This window comes from Sinohyriopsis cumingii, chromosome 5, assembly GCF_028554795.1.
Source record: "Sinohyriopsis cumingii isolate HCF-2022 chromosome 5, ASM2855479v2, whole genome shotgun sequence".
In the NCBI taxonomy this organism is placed as follows: Eukaryota; Metazoa; Mollusca; class Bivalvia; order Unionida; family Unionidae; genus Sinohyriopsis; species Sinohyriopsis cumingii.
Genome location: NC_142965.1, coordinates 23,871,902 through 23,889,168, shown reverse-complemented (window position 1 = coordinate 23,889,168; position 17,267 = coordinate 23,871,902). Strand labels below are relative to the sequence as shown.

The window sequence follows — 17,267 nt, the reverse complement described above, 5'->3', positions numbered from 1 at the left end:
ACAAGTAGGTTATTATCACATAAGTACAGGTAGGTTATTATCACATAAGTACAGGTAGGTTATTATTATCACATAACTACAAGTAGGTTATTATCACATAACTACCAGTAGGTTATTATTATCACATCACATAAGTAGGTTATTATTATAACATAACTTCAAGTAGGTTATTATCACATAACTACAAGTAGATTATCATCACATAAGTACAGGTAGGTTATTATCACATAAGTACAGGTAGGTTATTATTATCACATAACTACAAGTAGGTTATTATCACATAACTACCAGTAGGTTATTATTATCACATCACATAAGTAGGTTATTATTATAACATAACTTCAAGTAGGTTATTATTATCACATAACTTCAAGAAGGTTATTATTAACAAATAAGTACAAGTAGGCTATTATTAACAAATAAGTACAAGTAGGCTATTATCATCACATAAGTACAAGTAGGTTATTATTATTATCATAAGTACAAGTAGATTATTATCATCACATAACTGCAAGTATGTTATTATTATCACACAACTGCAAGTGGGTTATTATTATCACACAAATACAAGTAGATTGTTATTATCACACAAGTACAAGTAGGTTATTATCACGTAACTACAAGTAGGTTATTATTATCACGTAACTACAAGTAGGTTATTATTATCACATAACTACAAGTAGGTTATCATTATCACATAAGTGCAAGTAGGTTATTATTATCACATAACTTCAAGTAGGTTATTATTTTCAGACAAGTACAAGTAGGTTATTATCACGTAACTACAAGTAGGTTATTTACAGGTAGGTTATTATCACATAAGTGCAAGTAGGTTATTATTATCACATAACTTCAAGTAGGTTATTATTTTCAGACAAGTACAAGTAGGTTATTATCACGTAACTACAAGTAGGTTATTATTATCACATAACTACAAGTAGGTTATTATTATCACACAACTGCAAGTAGGTTATCATTATCACATAAGTACAAGTAGGTTATTATCACGTAAGTGCAAGTAGGTTATTATTATCACATAACTTCAAGTAGGTTATTATTATCACATAACTTCACGTAGGTTATTATTTTCACATAACTTCAAGTAGGTTATTATTATCACATAACTGCAAGTAGGTTACTATTATCACATAACTGCAAGTAGGTTATTATTATCACATAACTACAAGTAGGTTATTATTATCACATAACTTCAAGAAGGTTATTATTATCACATAACTACAAGTAGGTTATTATTATCACATAACTGCAAGTAGGTTATTATTATCACATAACTACAAGTAGGTTATTATTATCACATAACTTCAAGAAGGTTATTATTAACAAATAAGTACAAGTAGGCTATTATTATCACATAACTGCAAGTAGGTTATTATTATCACATAACTTCAAGAAGGTTATTATTATCACATAACTACCAGTAGGTTATTATTATCACATCACATAAGTAGGTTATTATTATAACATAACTTCAAGTAGGTTACTATTATCACATTAATTACAAGTAGGTTATTAATATCACATAAGTACAAGTAGGTTGTTATTATCACACAAGTACTGTTTTATTTAGCAGCACCATACTTTTGCTGCATGCAACACCTGTAATAAACTCTGTAGGCAACACCTATAATAAAATCTCATGATATCATGAAGTAACACCATGTCATGTAAGGGAAATGCATCGATTTGCTGCAACACATTCCTAAAATTTTCTAAAACCCAAGTGCTTACAACAACTTCTCCTGTTTAACTCCTACCGTAGGCCATCGACTATAGGCTTTGGCTGGAGGTCATGGTGTCTACCCCTAGCCCTGCCATTGCTAGAAACCCTGCAGTTTCCTATCTATTGTCTGTGGTTCAGGTCTGAAATTGGAGCAATGCTTATTCTTTTATCTCTTATATTTTCTAAACTTACATTCAAGCAAACAGAATTGTTTGAGTCCACAAAGATATATCCATTTTCATCCTTTTTAATTGTTGCAACAAATGCTAGCCCTCCATCCTTTCCTATTGTTATGGTACAGTCAAGAGACACCACAGCTAAAATAGAAAGAGAGTTGTTATTATTATTGTTATTATTATTATTATTATTATTGTTAATATTATAGTGGAGGCATAACCAAACCATCCTCCAAACCCCCGAAAAATTATCTTTACACCCAAGGCAAATGGAAATCCAGTTAGAAAGATCTGATTGAAGTTGATTCTATAAGTTGATTCTAAAACCATTCTATACTATACAAATATATATATATATATATATACATGGCATGATCCTAACATGTTCTTGGAAAAGTATTGATTCTATAAGTTGATTCTAAGACCATTCTATACTATACAAATATATATATATATATATACATGGCATGATCCTAACATGTTCTTGGAAAAGTATTGATTCTATAAGTTGATTCTAAGACCATTCTATACTATACAAATATATATATATATACATGGCATGATCCTAACATGTTCTTGGAAAAGTATTGATTCTATAAGTTGATTCTAAGACCATTCTATACTATACAAATATATATATATATACATGGCATGATCCTAACATGTTCTTGGAAAAGTATTGAATGACTACTATTTTATATTTGGGTAATAAGACTTTCAATTTCATCTCAATTTCTGCATCACTTTTTAAATTTTAGCAATACAAGCAGTCTAACAAAGTAATTTCTCTGCTTGTGGTTTCTTTTTAAAGCATAAAGGTACTTGTAAAATGCATCATATTTTATACCTTAGATACCTTGTTATGATTATGGTCACAAATGTAAGTAACAGAAAAGAAGCAAAACCAGCAAGTTTTATAAAACTTAACAAACAATTTAATTATCAAAGTTATAAAAGAAAAATGTCAGAAGAACTCACAGTATTATGACATGAATCCAAACTAGTCTTTATAAAGGTCTATGAAAGTCCTAAATGACTGAAAGGTACCTTATAAATTTCAATACCGGAAATGTACTGGTCTTTCAAGAACTGTGTTGTTGTCGAGATGGCATTGTCAAGAATTCCTTATGATAATTTATAACAGTTCCAGAATAATATTATAGTCCAAATAATGAGTACTTTCTATTTCCACTGAACAGTCCAGACAAATGTTTTTCCTCTAAAATAATATCAAAGTACAACATAAAACAAGTCTGCAGACTTACAACAGTAAAACGATAAGTGTGAATGACTCAAAAAATCAGAATGAATCTGATTGCTTAATTTTCTCCTTATATACACCATATATTGCAATCACACTTCATAATAGACCCCATGTGACTGCATATACTATTGATTATGTGTCGAATTACAACCTGAATAATTTTGTTTCCTTCTCTCTTTCAGTGTTTAATTTAGGTGATGCACAATGAAGCATAAAAGTTTGTGTGTGTGTGTGATTTGGATTTTTAACGTCACTTTCACAATTTTTCAGTCATATCGCTACGCTGTCTGCAGTGTGACAGTTTATAGTGATGTCTAGGACTGGGGCATCATGTCGCAGACATGTAGCATGATGTCCCACCCAGTCACATTATCCTGACACCAGGCCGACCAGTCCTAACACTTACCTCTTAATGCTGAGACCAAGCGAGGCAGCGGTTAGTACCATTTTTGTAAGTCTTTGGTATGACTCGGGCCAGGGATCAAACCCATGACCTTCCGCATCCGAGGCAGATGCTCTAACCACTAGGCCACTGGAGTAGTTGACCACAATCTTAATGCATGGTTCGATTATTATTATATAAAAGCTTTTTTATGAGTGACCAACTGTTGAACACGACCAGCAACCGTGATGTCTTGGCAAAATATGCATTTAGACACTGCTCTGAACGACAGCATCACAAAAACGAGGATGAACTCCACCAACCTTTATTTAATCCAAGTAAAAATTACTGCTCACACCATTCTAAATTTTTTTAAAAAATAAAAAAATAGGCTGGCTACCAATGTCTGAATTTGTTTAGCTATGCCTATAATGTTTTTTAGTTTTTGTTGTAAACCAGACTAAAGTATATGTAGATTATAGGGGTGAGCAAATGCAGGGAACCAGACTAATTATTCCTGCACTTAGCCTGCTTCCCAGCCTTATCTTAGCTGCTGTCATCCCTATCAACAACTGTCTCGCGAGAACAGACAGATACCAATGACCTATATGTAATCAACGGTTACAATGACTGCTTGATTAGTAATGATTGTTCTAATCAAAAACAAACATAAAAGAAATGTTAAAAAAAAAAAGGACTGTTGCTACTGGTGATAGATGCTACAGTCCGTAAACCAGGCTAATGTACATGTCACGAATTGCACTTGTAGTGCCAAAGTTGATATAGTGGTCGCATTATTGTTTGTCTATAAAGTTAATCCGTATTACCGGGGATGAATTAGGTCATTGTCTATTAAACTTGCAAGAGAGAATCATTTGCGGGATTCGTTTGATAGTGTTCAAGTCTTGTGATGTTTGATGTATTTCTCCCTGATGTTAAGTGATTACATCCCAATCACAAAGCTGTCATCTATTCAAGTTGGTGTGACCAGGATACACACTTTATTTATAGTGTTAATCCCTGTATGTCATCTCTGAATGAAGCCGTTGACTTTTGTCTCTAAGTAAATGGTTCTGTTTCTGGATGAGATAATTATTTCTTTTTATTTCATTAATTGTTAGATATGAATGTATAGATTTTTCATATTTTCCCACAGCCCAGTCAAAACCATCTTTACGTTCGATATTACAATTGAGCATTAATAATTTTAACACCTAGAACCTTAATAACAAGGGACGAACCTCGAACTAAAAAGAGACAAATTTTAAGGCTGGAGAAAATAATTATTGTAACTGAAAGAAAGGAAAAAGAGCAGGCCACTTGCAAAAAAGTGATTTAAACATTGGTAAAACAAACTTAGGTTGTTATAAAGAAAATAGAGTAATTCAGAAACAATTTTCATATATGTAGCACTGAACTTGACACTGCTTTGCTGTAACCTTCAACACTAAGCTCAACACTGATGATCATTAATAAATTATTTTCTACTGTTATGTTTCAAATATTGTAAATATGAAATATTTTGCATCATTTTTGCAGCATGGATCATTGTTTGTATTGACAGTTTGATTATAAGATGTAATAAAGATGGGTCAGTAATGTTGTGCATTAATATTGGTGTGTACTTGTGAAGAATACTGAAAGGTGACATAAAATACTGAAAATATCCCTGAAAGTACTGAAAAGCATCATAAGGGGGTGCAGAGCTCTGCATGTGCTGTGAACAAGGTACCAACTATTTCCTTGTCATCGGTTTGTACAGCATCTTCAGTTCGTGTCAGAACAGGAGAGCTTTCCTCTTGTTCTATAGTACCGACTACTGACCGTAGCAGACAATTATACCACAAAAAAATTTGGTTGCTTCTGTTTCATAAAACTCTCTGCTTGTTACACTCTATACAATTCTTTTATGGATGATCAAATGGATCAGTTGGTTATACCCCTCAGGAGACAATATAATTGGAACCACTCAATAGTTTCTGCAAAAAGAGCAGATCTCAGTCATACAGATGCTTGTATTCGAACACTAATTCCAGCTTAGTACAGCGTGACTGAGATCACTAGCAAGATGGACGACAATGTCTTAATTTGATAAACCATTATTTTGTATTTTTGTCTTTAATAAAAACAAAACAATAAAAAGAGAGTGCATTTTGGGTACAACAAATTGCAGGAACCACAAATAATCTACATGACCTTTCCACAATTGATTTTCTGAAATTGCAAGATTAATGACCTTTTTGGGCAAAAATCCCACAATCCCACAGCCTGGCAGCATCTCTGCAGACAGCAATCACTGACTGCATGACAAATACAGACAAACATTCGTATGAAAATTCACACACAAACAAATTTATAATTAAAAGAGATTTAAGATCAAACCTTGGCCATGGTACAATACCAGTGTGTTGACACAACACAAAAGAGAAATGCATTATATGGGCATGGGCCAATACTAGTGTACTGACACAAAAGAGAAATGCATTATATGGGCATAGGCCAATATTAGTGTACTGACACAAAAGATAAATGCATTGTTTGGGCATAGGCCAATACTAGTGTACTGACACAAAAGAGAAATGCATTATATGGGCATAGGCCAATACTAGTGTACTGACACAAAAGAGAAATGCATTATATGGGCATAGGCCAATACTAGTGTACTGACACAAAAGAGGAATGTATTATATGGGCATAGGCCTATACTAGTGTACTGACACAAAAGAGAAATGCATAATATCTTAGCAAGTATCAATTTTATGCCATGCATGTATCCAAAATCTGCACGGTTCTAAATCTTGAGGAAATTCATCAACTGAGTACTTTATTTCTCACTCTCTTGCTGCAGATTGTAGTCATGATTAAGAGGGGCATAACTTCAAAACTACTTTACGATACTCTAATATTGAGTGTGCAAAAAAAGGGTAATGTATGGGATTGGTTCAAAAGGAAGGTGTATTGACAGCTGTCATCAGTTTAAACCTGTTACTACATACACATCTTAAGAAGTGGTCACAGATATCACAATTAAAACAAGCCAATATGATGAAATATATATGCAGATGGTTTCAGGATAGTTTTGGTTTGGATTGGTTTCATGCTTTAAGGCACAGCAACACAACTAAGTTATTTAGTACAGAGACCATTGGAGAAAAGTGCCTTGGTCAAGGACACATCACAGATGCTGACCCAGATAGGTCTAAAGGCACGATCTGAATACACACCCTTTTGGTCTCAAGTCAGGCATGCTACCACTGAGCCACAGCAGCTGATATAATGGCATGCATCGGAAGCACACCCAATTTTGGGAGACAAAATGTAATTTTGTTTTACCCATTTCTGTCCATCTTCAATCCCATGCAGCAATAGGTTATGGGATTATATGATGATTTTACCACAAAAGTTAAATACATTAAAGATTTCAAATACTATTTATCTCAGAAAACATGATGAAATATAGAAAGAAACTAATAAGAACAAATGTATTATGCACTTGTCTTTCAGATATTTCATGTCCCTTACATCGGGGACTTTTACCTTTATTATCGGAAGAATTATTTTGCAAGGTCCAAGTTCCAATTTTGTTGTTTTCTATCAGCATACACACACTTTCTTTGTTTTCTAACTCCAACAGTGAATTAACAGGTGTCCTTGGGGGAAGTGCAGCAAAGCTTGTCTGGATATCTCTGGCTATACGATCTTCTCCTAAAAAAGAAGTTATGACAAAGTTTGCAGCATTATGATGGACCACATAGTTGAAACAGAATGAGATTTTTAGGGCAATGTAAGCTTTCAAAAGTTATGCAATATAAAAAGAATAGGATGAACATGAATTCTGGCACAAGTTTTCCTGTTATTTTTGAAAACTGCACGTACAAGTGCGAGAGAGTGTGTGTGTGTGTTTGTGTGTGTATATATATATATATATATATATATATATCACATAGTCTGTATGCTTTACATATAGTGTGTAGTTTAATATTTTTTTTATGACAGCATGTTAACATATCACTTTATGTGAGACTGATTGGTCCAAATAAACCCATGACGTTATTGCATAGTATTCTCTTTACTTATTGGCTGTGAATGTGGCAATCTTTTTCTTATCTTGTCTTCTGGAATTTTCTGTGTTTACTACTGCTATCAACATGTTGGTGGCCATTTTTGGAATTGATTGCCCTAATGGAATTTGGACAAAAATAGTCACATCTGTTTCAATAGGGCCAATTTACCCCACAGGGACTTGTTGCACCTCACTGTTCACACTATGAGAACACTACCTCATTGTTTACACTATGACAGCAGTACCTCATTGTTTAAGCTGAAAGTATGCAACACTATCTCACTGTTTACACTTACAGTATGCAACACTACCTCACTGTTTAGGGGCCACGAGTGGCAGAGTGGTCTAAAGCGCTCTCCGTTATGGATCACTGCCATCTCACCTCTGTCTACGTGGGTTCGAGTCTCGGATTCAGCCAATGTGGATATGTGAGAAAGCTTGCCAGTATCTTCTCATGGGTCGGTGGTTCTTTCTGGGGTTTTCCTGGGTTCTTCCTCCACCATTAATACTGGCCACCATGTATAGCCTATCAAGTGCTGAAAAATGGTGTTAAACCTACAACAACAACAGCCTAATTGTTTAAACTGACAGTATGAGAACACTACCTCATTGTTTACACTGACTATGACAGCACTGCCTCATTCTTTGAGCTGATGGTATGCTACACTACCTCATTGTTTACACGACAGTATGCAACACTACCTCATTGTTTATACTCACTATTATAGCACTACCTCATTGTTTACACTATGCCAGCACTACCTCATTGTTTACAATGACAGTATGCAACACTACCTCATTGTTTACTATGCCAGCACTACCTCATTGTTTACACTATGGCAGCACTACCTCATTGTCTACACTGACAGTATGCAACACTACCTCATTTGTTTACACTAACAGTATGCTACACTACCTCATTGTTTACACTGACAGTATGCAACACCACCTCACTGTTTACACTCACTCTTAAAGCACTACCTCATCGTTTACACTGACTATGGCAGCACTACCTCATTGTTTACTATGACAGCACTACCTCATTCTTTACACTGACTATGGTAGCACTACCTCATTGTTTACACTGACAGTATGCAACACTACCTCATTTATTTACACTAACAGTATGCAACATTACTCATTGTTTATACTGACTATGACAGCACTACCTCAGTGTTTACACTGACAGTATGAGAGAACTACCTCTTTGATTACACTATGACAGCACTACCTCATTGTTTACACTGAATGAGAAAACTACCTCTTTCATTACACTATGACAGCACTACCTGATTGCTTAAACTGACAGTATAACACTACCTCATTTTTTACACTGACAGTATGCAACACTACCTCCTTGTTTACGCTGACAGTATCCAGTTCTACCACATTGTTTACACTGACATTATGCAACACTACCTCATTTTTTACACTGACAGTATGCAACACTACCTCATTGTTTCAAGAGTATTTGCAGTTGCATCCACATTTATTTTGGACAGATTTTGCTTTATCTTTCTGAAATTTTAAACTTAAAATCCTAATAACAGTATGAGTGTCAACAAAATGAGTTGTTAATAACAACAAAAGACACGAGGTAGCAACAAGTTTCCAAATGCATGTAGTTCTAGTAGTCCTGTTCTTATTGTCTTCAAGTGACAGAACAATAGCTTCAAAATATTAAAGAATCATTTTGACAGCACTTTAAACCGAAAGAGATCTTAATGATGTACCATCTGGTGCTTGCTGCATATTTTCAGGAAGTAATTGTTGCAATTCTCTGCATCTGTCATGATGAACCTAGGCATCTGTCATAATGAACCTAGCCATGTCATAATGAACCTAGCCATCTGTCATAATGAACCTAGCTGTCTGTCATAATGAACCTAGCTGTCTGTGTGGTGTGATGGGTTGTTATGACGTCACTGTGATAGGTGTAATGGTTGGGGTGGGGTGCTCTCAATATACTATTTCAATTATTATAGAAGTCCCACCCAGGCTCGATTTTGGTTGGAAGTTAAATTAGTGAAAGGCAAATGTAAAGCTCTGAGCTCCCAGTCAGCAACACTGATGGTTAAATGAATAAATATACAAAAAAGTGAAATTCAATGAATAACAATTTAATGACAATTCAATAGTCAAATGTTTAAAATTTCCCAAGTATTCTCCTTCCGCTCGACCCTGTGATAACCTACTGTATCATTTGATTAGCAGTGTGAGATAGCTTTCCATCTGTCCTTGTATTCTTCTCATATTCCTCCAATTCCTTTTCCTCTTCCTCCCGACTTTCTCCAAAATCCTTCTCCTTCTTGACTTCTCTATGCTCCTCTTTATACATTTTCTCCTCCTCGACTCCTTTCCCTCCTCCTCCTCAACTCTTTCCACCGACCAGACTTGTCGACTCAGACTGCTCTGTTAGTCTCACGTCCATCTCCCCTCTTAGAGACTCAGGACTCAACTGAACCGAAGTTCTGTCCCCCCAAAAGCTTCCTTTATGAAACTTTGTCTTTCCTTAGAATCTCTTAAGTTTAACTGCCAAATTACGAGTGGCTTCCTCAGAGTGACCCTATATTGCTCAGCAATCTTCCTAGGCGAGACAAAATTTTCTCTTGCTAGTTAGAAGTTATAATTCGGATTGAAATTGTTATCACAATTCTGATTGGTTGTCGCTTTGACCTGATCCAATCAAACTTAGCGGACAATGTCCTCTCGCTGTCTGTCCACATGAGCACAGATTTAGAACACTCCCCATTCCCTCATGGGTTCCTCTGATCTTAGGACTTAGCTGTAACACATAGGTGGGATGTTGCTCGATCTAACGCCTGTGCCGATCCAAGATGCCGGGTCTTTTCTCTGGTCATGGTAACCTTGCATAAGAGATTAACTCTAGCCTGAAGTAATGTTTAGACATCAAACCATGGCTTGTTTAATAATACCTTAGTTTATACACAACTTACTAACTGGGGCTGAGCAAACGTGACAGCTGTCATAATAAACCTAGCTGTCTGTCAAAAAGAACCTAGTTGCCCGGCTGTACTTTTTCCATCGTATACTCTGGAAAAGGATGGAATACGGTGGAAAAACATGGAAAACCCTGGAAAACGATGGAAAAATGAAATATTCTGCAGAATTTAGCATGGAAACCCTGGACATTGTGCATGCAAAATGCTGGACATGCCTGGAAAATGCTGGACATTTTGGACTTTGAAATTTTTCAGCATGGAAAACCCTGGAAAACGATGGACATTTTGGACTTTGATTTTTTTTCAGCATGGAAAACACTGGAAAATGATGGACATTTTGGACTGTCAATTTTTTTCAGCATGGAAAACCCTGGAAAAGCATGGACAGTTTAGACTTAGAATTTTTTTGATAAATTTCAGCATGGAAAACCCTGGAAAAGAACTTAGTCAATTTTCAAGATTGGTACTAATAATTATTTTTAATTACCTAAAGAAAGAGCAATCATGACTAAACTGCGCTGTAACACAGATTTTTGAACTTGAAACTAAACTATTATTTCAAACCTATGATAAATATATACTGAGAAATACAGGACACAAGTCAAAAAAACAAACTAAACCATACACACACACATACACACACCTGACCCCTGCTTTGAAAAGACAAACCACAAGTGTTGAAGTAGTACATCATTTATTGTATGTACCACATATGTAATTAAATGTTCATTATCAAAAGAACATCACTTTACAAAAGTGTTTGCGTAACTCAAACTATACATGTATGAAAAGATATCCTGAAAAATTAGTTAAATCCTGACCAGAAAATATCTGGTGCATATAAAATCATAAATATGTCCAAATCTGTTCACCACATGAGCTTGACACTACAGTGTATAAGTATGAAATTCTGCTGTGCATTGGTGAGAACCATTTTAGTCCTTTTCATGATGATTGGGAAGAACAGCACCATAAATGGCATTTCCAATTTCAACAACAATAATAGGTTCTCGAAGACACTCGATCCTATTTTTGATGACGAAAGGAAGTCTTCTTTCTTGTCAGAGCCAACTTCATTCCAGAGAGATGTTTGCTCATAATTATTAGTGCACATGTACAGCCCCCTGAGTTTCACACATTTCTTCTTTATCTGAGTACAATTTTTTGCAGATCTCACAATAAAAATTGTATTTGAGATACTCCTTACTGAATTCACATTTTTCCTTCAAATCTTTGACAATTGTCAATCCTGTGTTTGCTGAAGGAAGATGCAACTGAATTAAGTCCAAAAAGTCACATATTTAGCATCTGACAAATTATGTCTTGTTGGCAAAGCGTCAAGGGCAATAACATGTTCAGACTTTGTGATTTCACTACAATATATATCTTGTTATGGGGCTATGACATGAAGTGGGGGATCTGTGACATGGGATGGGTAAGACTGAGTTGCTTCATTCACCTGATGATACTGTTCATCGTCTGAACTTGATTAAAACTCTATACTTTCTTCTGAGTGAGATGAAAAACTCATGTCACTGTCACCATATCTAGTTGGATCATCTGTTGATATTCTCATTATATTTGAAGAGTTAGTATTATGTACAGTCACCAATTTCATAATTTCCAAGACCAACAGAACTAGATTCACCTAGATCAACAACGCTGGAATGAGAAATACAAATTTTAGTGAACATGTATAAATTCATATTAAAATCTTAACATTCAAACATTATTGTTTTGTTGTGGGAATTGAATATGTACAGTTAATATTACACTGTTACAGTAGTTTAGTTTGACAAATCCATTGTTAATGCATGCATCATTTAAATATGGGTAATGCAAACATGATACACAATGAATGCATGTAAATGACAAGTAATTGATACACAATAATATACTCAATCATACAAAGTACATGTGATACAACATACACTTCATAAATTTATGTGATGTTTTCAGAAACACAACTCAAGTTTCATAACGTTTTAGGGCATTATAAGAAAAATGAAAGCAAAAATTATACTTAACATTTTAAATAATTAAAAACTGAAGTATGATTAAATGACAATGCATGACAATAAATTATTATATCTTGTTCTGCAAGAATCAATACTGATCAGATATTTCCTGGAATTTCTGTAATTGGCTGATTTGGTTGTATATGGTGTACATTGTGCATATATTGTGTATGGTGTGTTGGATAACCCATACAGAGTGAATGTTCTGTTCAAACACATACATTGAATATTCTGTCTGTAAATACTGAAGGATTTCACCATATACTCAGATTTTGTTGAACTCTGAAAATTCCACTTAGTGTTGTATAGTGAAATTTGTTTATTCCTTAAATTATTGATATGGTAATGAAAATGTGTTTAAGATATGAGCCATGTTAAGCTGTGAATGTACTAGGTAAGAACAAATGTATAAAGAATAATGCTTATCTTCACACAAATAAACAATGTTGTGGAAGACACCTGCAGACATTATTTAAAATGTAAAAAAACTCTCTATTACTCCTGGAATTACCCTTGTTTTCTCTTCCTCCAGTACATGGTGCTTTTAGGAATGGACTTTGTGGAATTAACTTCATACTGCTTATATATTTTGTCCTGAACGCCAGTACCTGTAATACACAAACTGCATTAAAACGTTTACAGACTGTAGTCAGACTGTTTAAAACATTAACATATCGTTCAAAAATCATCTTCATGGTAAAACTTGTGTACATTTTAATCTTGCTAAGATTCATGTGAAATTTTTCAAAATTTCTTTTTCCAGGACTTAAGTTATGATTTTACTTATATATGTAGCAGTCTGAAAATTTAGCAGTAACCTAAACAACCTTTTTGCACTACAAATACTCAAGAAATTCACAACTTTATCATAATACCAGAGCAGTCCCTGTTTGGGCTTACATGTATCACTGGAGTTAATATTTCCAAGACTGGCAATTACAAGGTTATGGCTGTTAAAATAAAATTGCACAATTAGGTTGCTTTGAAAGTTATATATATATATATATATATATATAGAAAAACAAAAATACCTACTCTAATTTTAAAACTGGTGCAAGAGGAAACTTGTTTTTGACCTTGTATATCTTTTCACATTTATTGAAATTAAATCAGTCAATTCTTTTAACAACTATTTTGTATTACAATTTTATAATGAATTTCAACTGCACAGCTTCGAACACATTTGTCAATTTATACCAATACCAGGGCTAAATAATTAGTGCCAAAAGCCGGTGCTCACCAATGACTATGCTTGTATCACAGGGGCTTCTATACTTGCTTACAATTTAATTACCAGTCATACATATATAGTGTTTGGCGGTTAATCATATAGTCAGTTTATACTTGGGCAAATGAGATAAAGTCGAGACTCCGATTATTTCATACTCACCTATAATATTTGGGTGTCCAATCTGTGTTGTCTTTCCATTTGTGTTCCACACCTCGACACGATATTGCCTCTTGGTCATAAACTTTGTCATCTAAAACCACTTTACTGTAAACCGATCGTTCCCGAACATATCCAGATCACGGCATTGGTATCCAATATATACATATTAACTCTTTAGACAATCATAAATCAAAAGAGAACAAAATGTTCGATTTTTCTGTCAAGCATTCGCCTTCATGTATCAGAGTCACATTTTTGTCATGCAGAAATAGCCAAGGTTGTTCCGTATGATGATGGCTGATGAAGCTGACTATGATGGGATATAAAATTATGAACTTATTTTTTTAAAACCAATTACTACAGTGAAAAAGCCGGCATATTTCGATTTCATGCGTTAGAACAAAATTTTCTGCAAAAAAAAAAAACACAAAAGAAAAAACAACAAAAAACCGTTTCTGTAAATTTTGTTTCCAAATTTGGCACTGTAAAAGACTTTGGCTAACCGGTCTAGAATTTGGGCGCAATTTTCGATTAGAGTGTCATTGAAATTGTACAATATAAAATATCCCAGGATTTTAAGATGACCACTGAACCAGAAATATCCCTGGTTATATGGGTGAATGATCGTCCCATTCAGCGAGGCATAATCTGTATGGCTGATATTCACTCGCCACGAAAAGAAATGAAGGAACATCGCACGGGAGAGAAAGTGATGGCAGTTTGTCGTGGATTCAAGGGATACCATGAGTGTATTATTGCAAAAATTGCAGGTAAGTCATTACGGAGTCCAAATGTAGCAAAATTATTTGCATGGCCGCCAAGTACCTTAGCTGCGAAAGACTTCGCGTGACATAAATTTACGGAAAGCTATTACAAAATATATCCTATGGAACAATTTCTTTTTTTTAATGCTGTTTGAAGACTGATAAATTAAACATCAAACCTGTAAGGATATTGAAAGGTATCTTATGTTTTAAGCTTTGTTTACATAAATGGCAATATTTTTTTTACTTATCCCTAATGCACAATGACCAGTCATCTCATGGCTGTCTTTCTAAAAGTTGGTTCAAGCCGGCATTGCGAATATACATTTCCAAATTGTAAATTTCACTTTAAATTTTATACACCCATGATATTATTAATGATCTGACTGGTATTTGTATTTTTTACCTTTTCGTTTTTATTTTCCAGACATTGTACTATTTGTAGCAATATGTTTGTTTTAATTAATTTCAGACTGTCAGAAATATACCGTTAGATCTCTTTTCCAATTAATCTTCGATTCCGATTATGGCTTGTTTCTGTCTATCCAATTTATATTCAGCCATTTCAGTATTATTTAACAGTAACTTATTGTATAATTAATAAGAATGTACAGTTGTAAACTGCTGCAAATGATTATCAATTTTCCTCACCAAAAATACTTGTTTAGTTTGTCCTTTAATTTCAGAAAAAAGCTGCAAGGCACAGTTATGTAAACAACTTGATGGCGACGGCTTCATTGATTTGAATCAAGCAAGCAAGAGGTAATACCACATTTGTTTCAAATTCAAATGTCTAGAACATTAGCTGTAACCTGCAGTTGTGTATGTAAATATATCAGAAACTTATTGCATATGAATCATCATGGTGAAAATTTGGATTAAATTTTTTTTTCACACCCAGCATGAGGCAGAAATATGTAAAATTTTGGATTTTAACAAAGCTGCTAAATAAATATTCAGAATGCTGTACAGCTCTGGTGAATATATTTGCAAGACGCTAACTGGGGCAAGAGCCAACAATAAGTACACACAAGGCCACCTCTCCAAGACCAGTCCAGAATTCAAATAATTTATGGTATATTTTAAATTATTAACCATGCGTTTTAAACTTTGTTAACCTATGACAAAATATATGCCAAATTGTAACAAAAATTTTTTATGAACTAAGGTTGGAACATTAAACACATACACAACTGCTACTTGAAACATTATAGTGTAGACAGGCAATATTCAAATGGACAATGTAAATCTACTTTCAGTTTAAATGGTATAATCACAATCGCATGTATATGGTAGCCAGTTTGTGTGTGCGTGATTCAGATGTTTTAACGTAGCTTTAACAAATATTTAGTCACATCGCTATGATGTCTGCAGTGTGGCAATTTATAGTGATCTCTAGCACTGGGATATCATGCCACAGACATGTAGCATGTCTCCCACCCAGTCGCATTATCTTGACACCAGGTTGACCAGTCCTAACACTAACCTCTTAACCGTTTACCTTATAGTGCATAGTTACAAACTGCAGCATGCTATAAATAGAGCACCTGTTACCTATTCGACTCCATACGCATAGGCCTGCCTGTTAACTGTTAAGCAATATAGTGTATGTTACATTTAACAGCAATTGTAACCATTTTACATTTTTGGTACACATCTATTATGTGGAAAAATTTAAGATTAAAGTCTGATTGTTATAGCTGCATAATTATTTTTCACTGAAGAATTTTTTATGTGCTTTAAAATCTTGAGAGGACTCATTCACCGTCATGTCAGTGAGGCCACATGACCAATCATAGCTGCCATTTCTCATACTCAAAATTTACAAGTTTTTCGTCTGCATCTACATCACTAAGTCATCTGAATATGATAATTTATAAAAACTAATTGCTGCCTACATCAATATCAGAGCCTTTACCTAAGTTTTTGAATCTTTCGTAGTTGTGATTCTAATCGTGAAAACTTCGTAAGTACTGAATGAAATCCGCGACCTCCATTTTGGAGAGTGGAGATTATGACCAAGTTACTTTAAATAGCAGATATCGACCAGGGCATAAACAGTGACCACGTGATCTGATGTAATTGTCATTCACAGAAATGAATGTAGTATCTAATAGGGGATTTTCCCCGAAGGTGGTGCTATGAAAACCAGCTTAAAATGGCTGATGTTTACAGCAGGCGTCAAAAGGCGCTTCCACATGAATGGAGTAGAGGCGTCAAAAGCCGTTTACATGAGGTAAAGGGTTAATGCTGAGCACCAAGCGAGGCAACTAATAGTACCATTTTTTTATAAGTCTTTGGTATGACTCGGTTAAGGGTTCAAACCTGTGACCTCTCACACCCGCAACAGGCACTCTAATTACTTAGACTTAGGCCACAGGAGCAGTTAGGTAGCCAGTTTAATTTGTGATGGAAACCACAGGTTTTTAAGCTTTTAAATTAGTCTTCAAGCCAAGTGCCTCATTACAATTACCAACCTCAGGGATTGTAAAAGTACTGTAATTGC

At 34.6% G+C, this 17,267-nt stretch overlaps 2 protein-coding genes across 5 annotated transcripts in view; both read right to left on the bottom strand.

Moving 5' to 3' along the window:
• The window catches only part of LOC149798790 (uncharacterized), an 87,839-nt gene that overhangs the window by 11,391 nt on the left and 59,181 nt on the right, over positions 1-17,267 (bottom strand). For all 3 annotated transcript variants that reach the window (XM_089957675.1, XM_089957677.1, XM_089957676.1), the window contains 2 exons: positions 7,101-7,268; positions 1,934-2,058 (listed from right to left, as the gene is read on the bottom strand). In XM_089957675.1, the coding sequence (XP_089813801.1) occupies positions 1,934-2,058; positions 7,101-7,268 (293 nt within the window). The remainder of the gene's footprint in view (positions 1-1,933; positions 2,059-7,100; positions 7,269-17,267) is intronic.
• The window catches only part of LOC149798791 (uncharacterized), a 144,001-nt gene that overhangs the window by 91,638 nt on the left and 35,096 nt on the right, over positions 1-17,267 (bottom strand). The gene's annotated exons all lie outside the window — the stretch shown is intronic.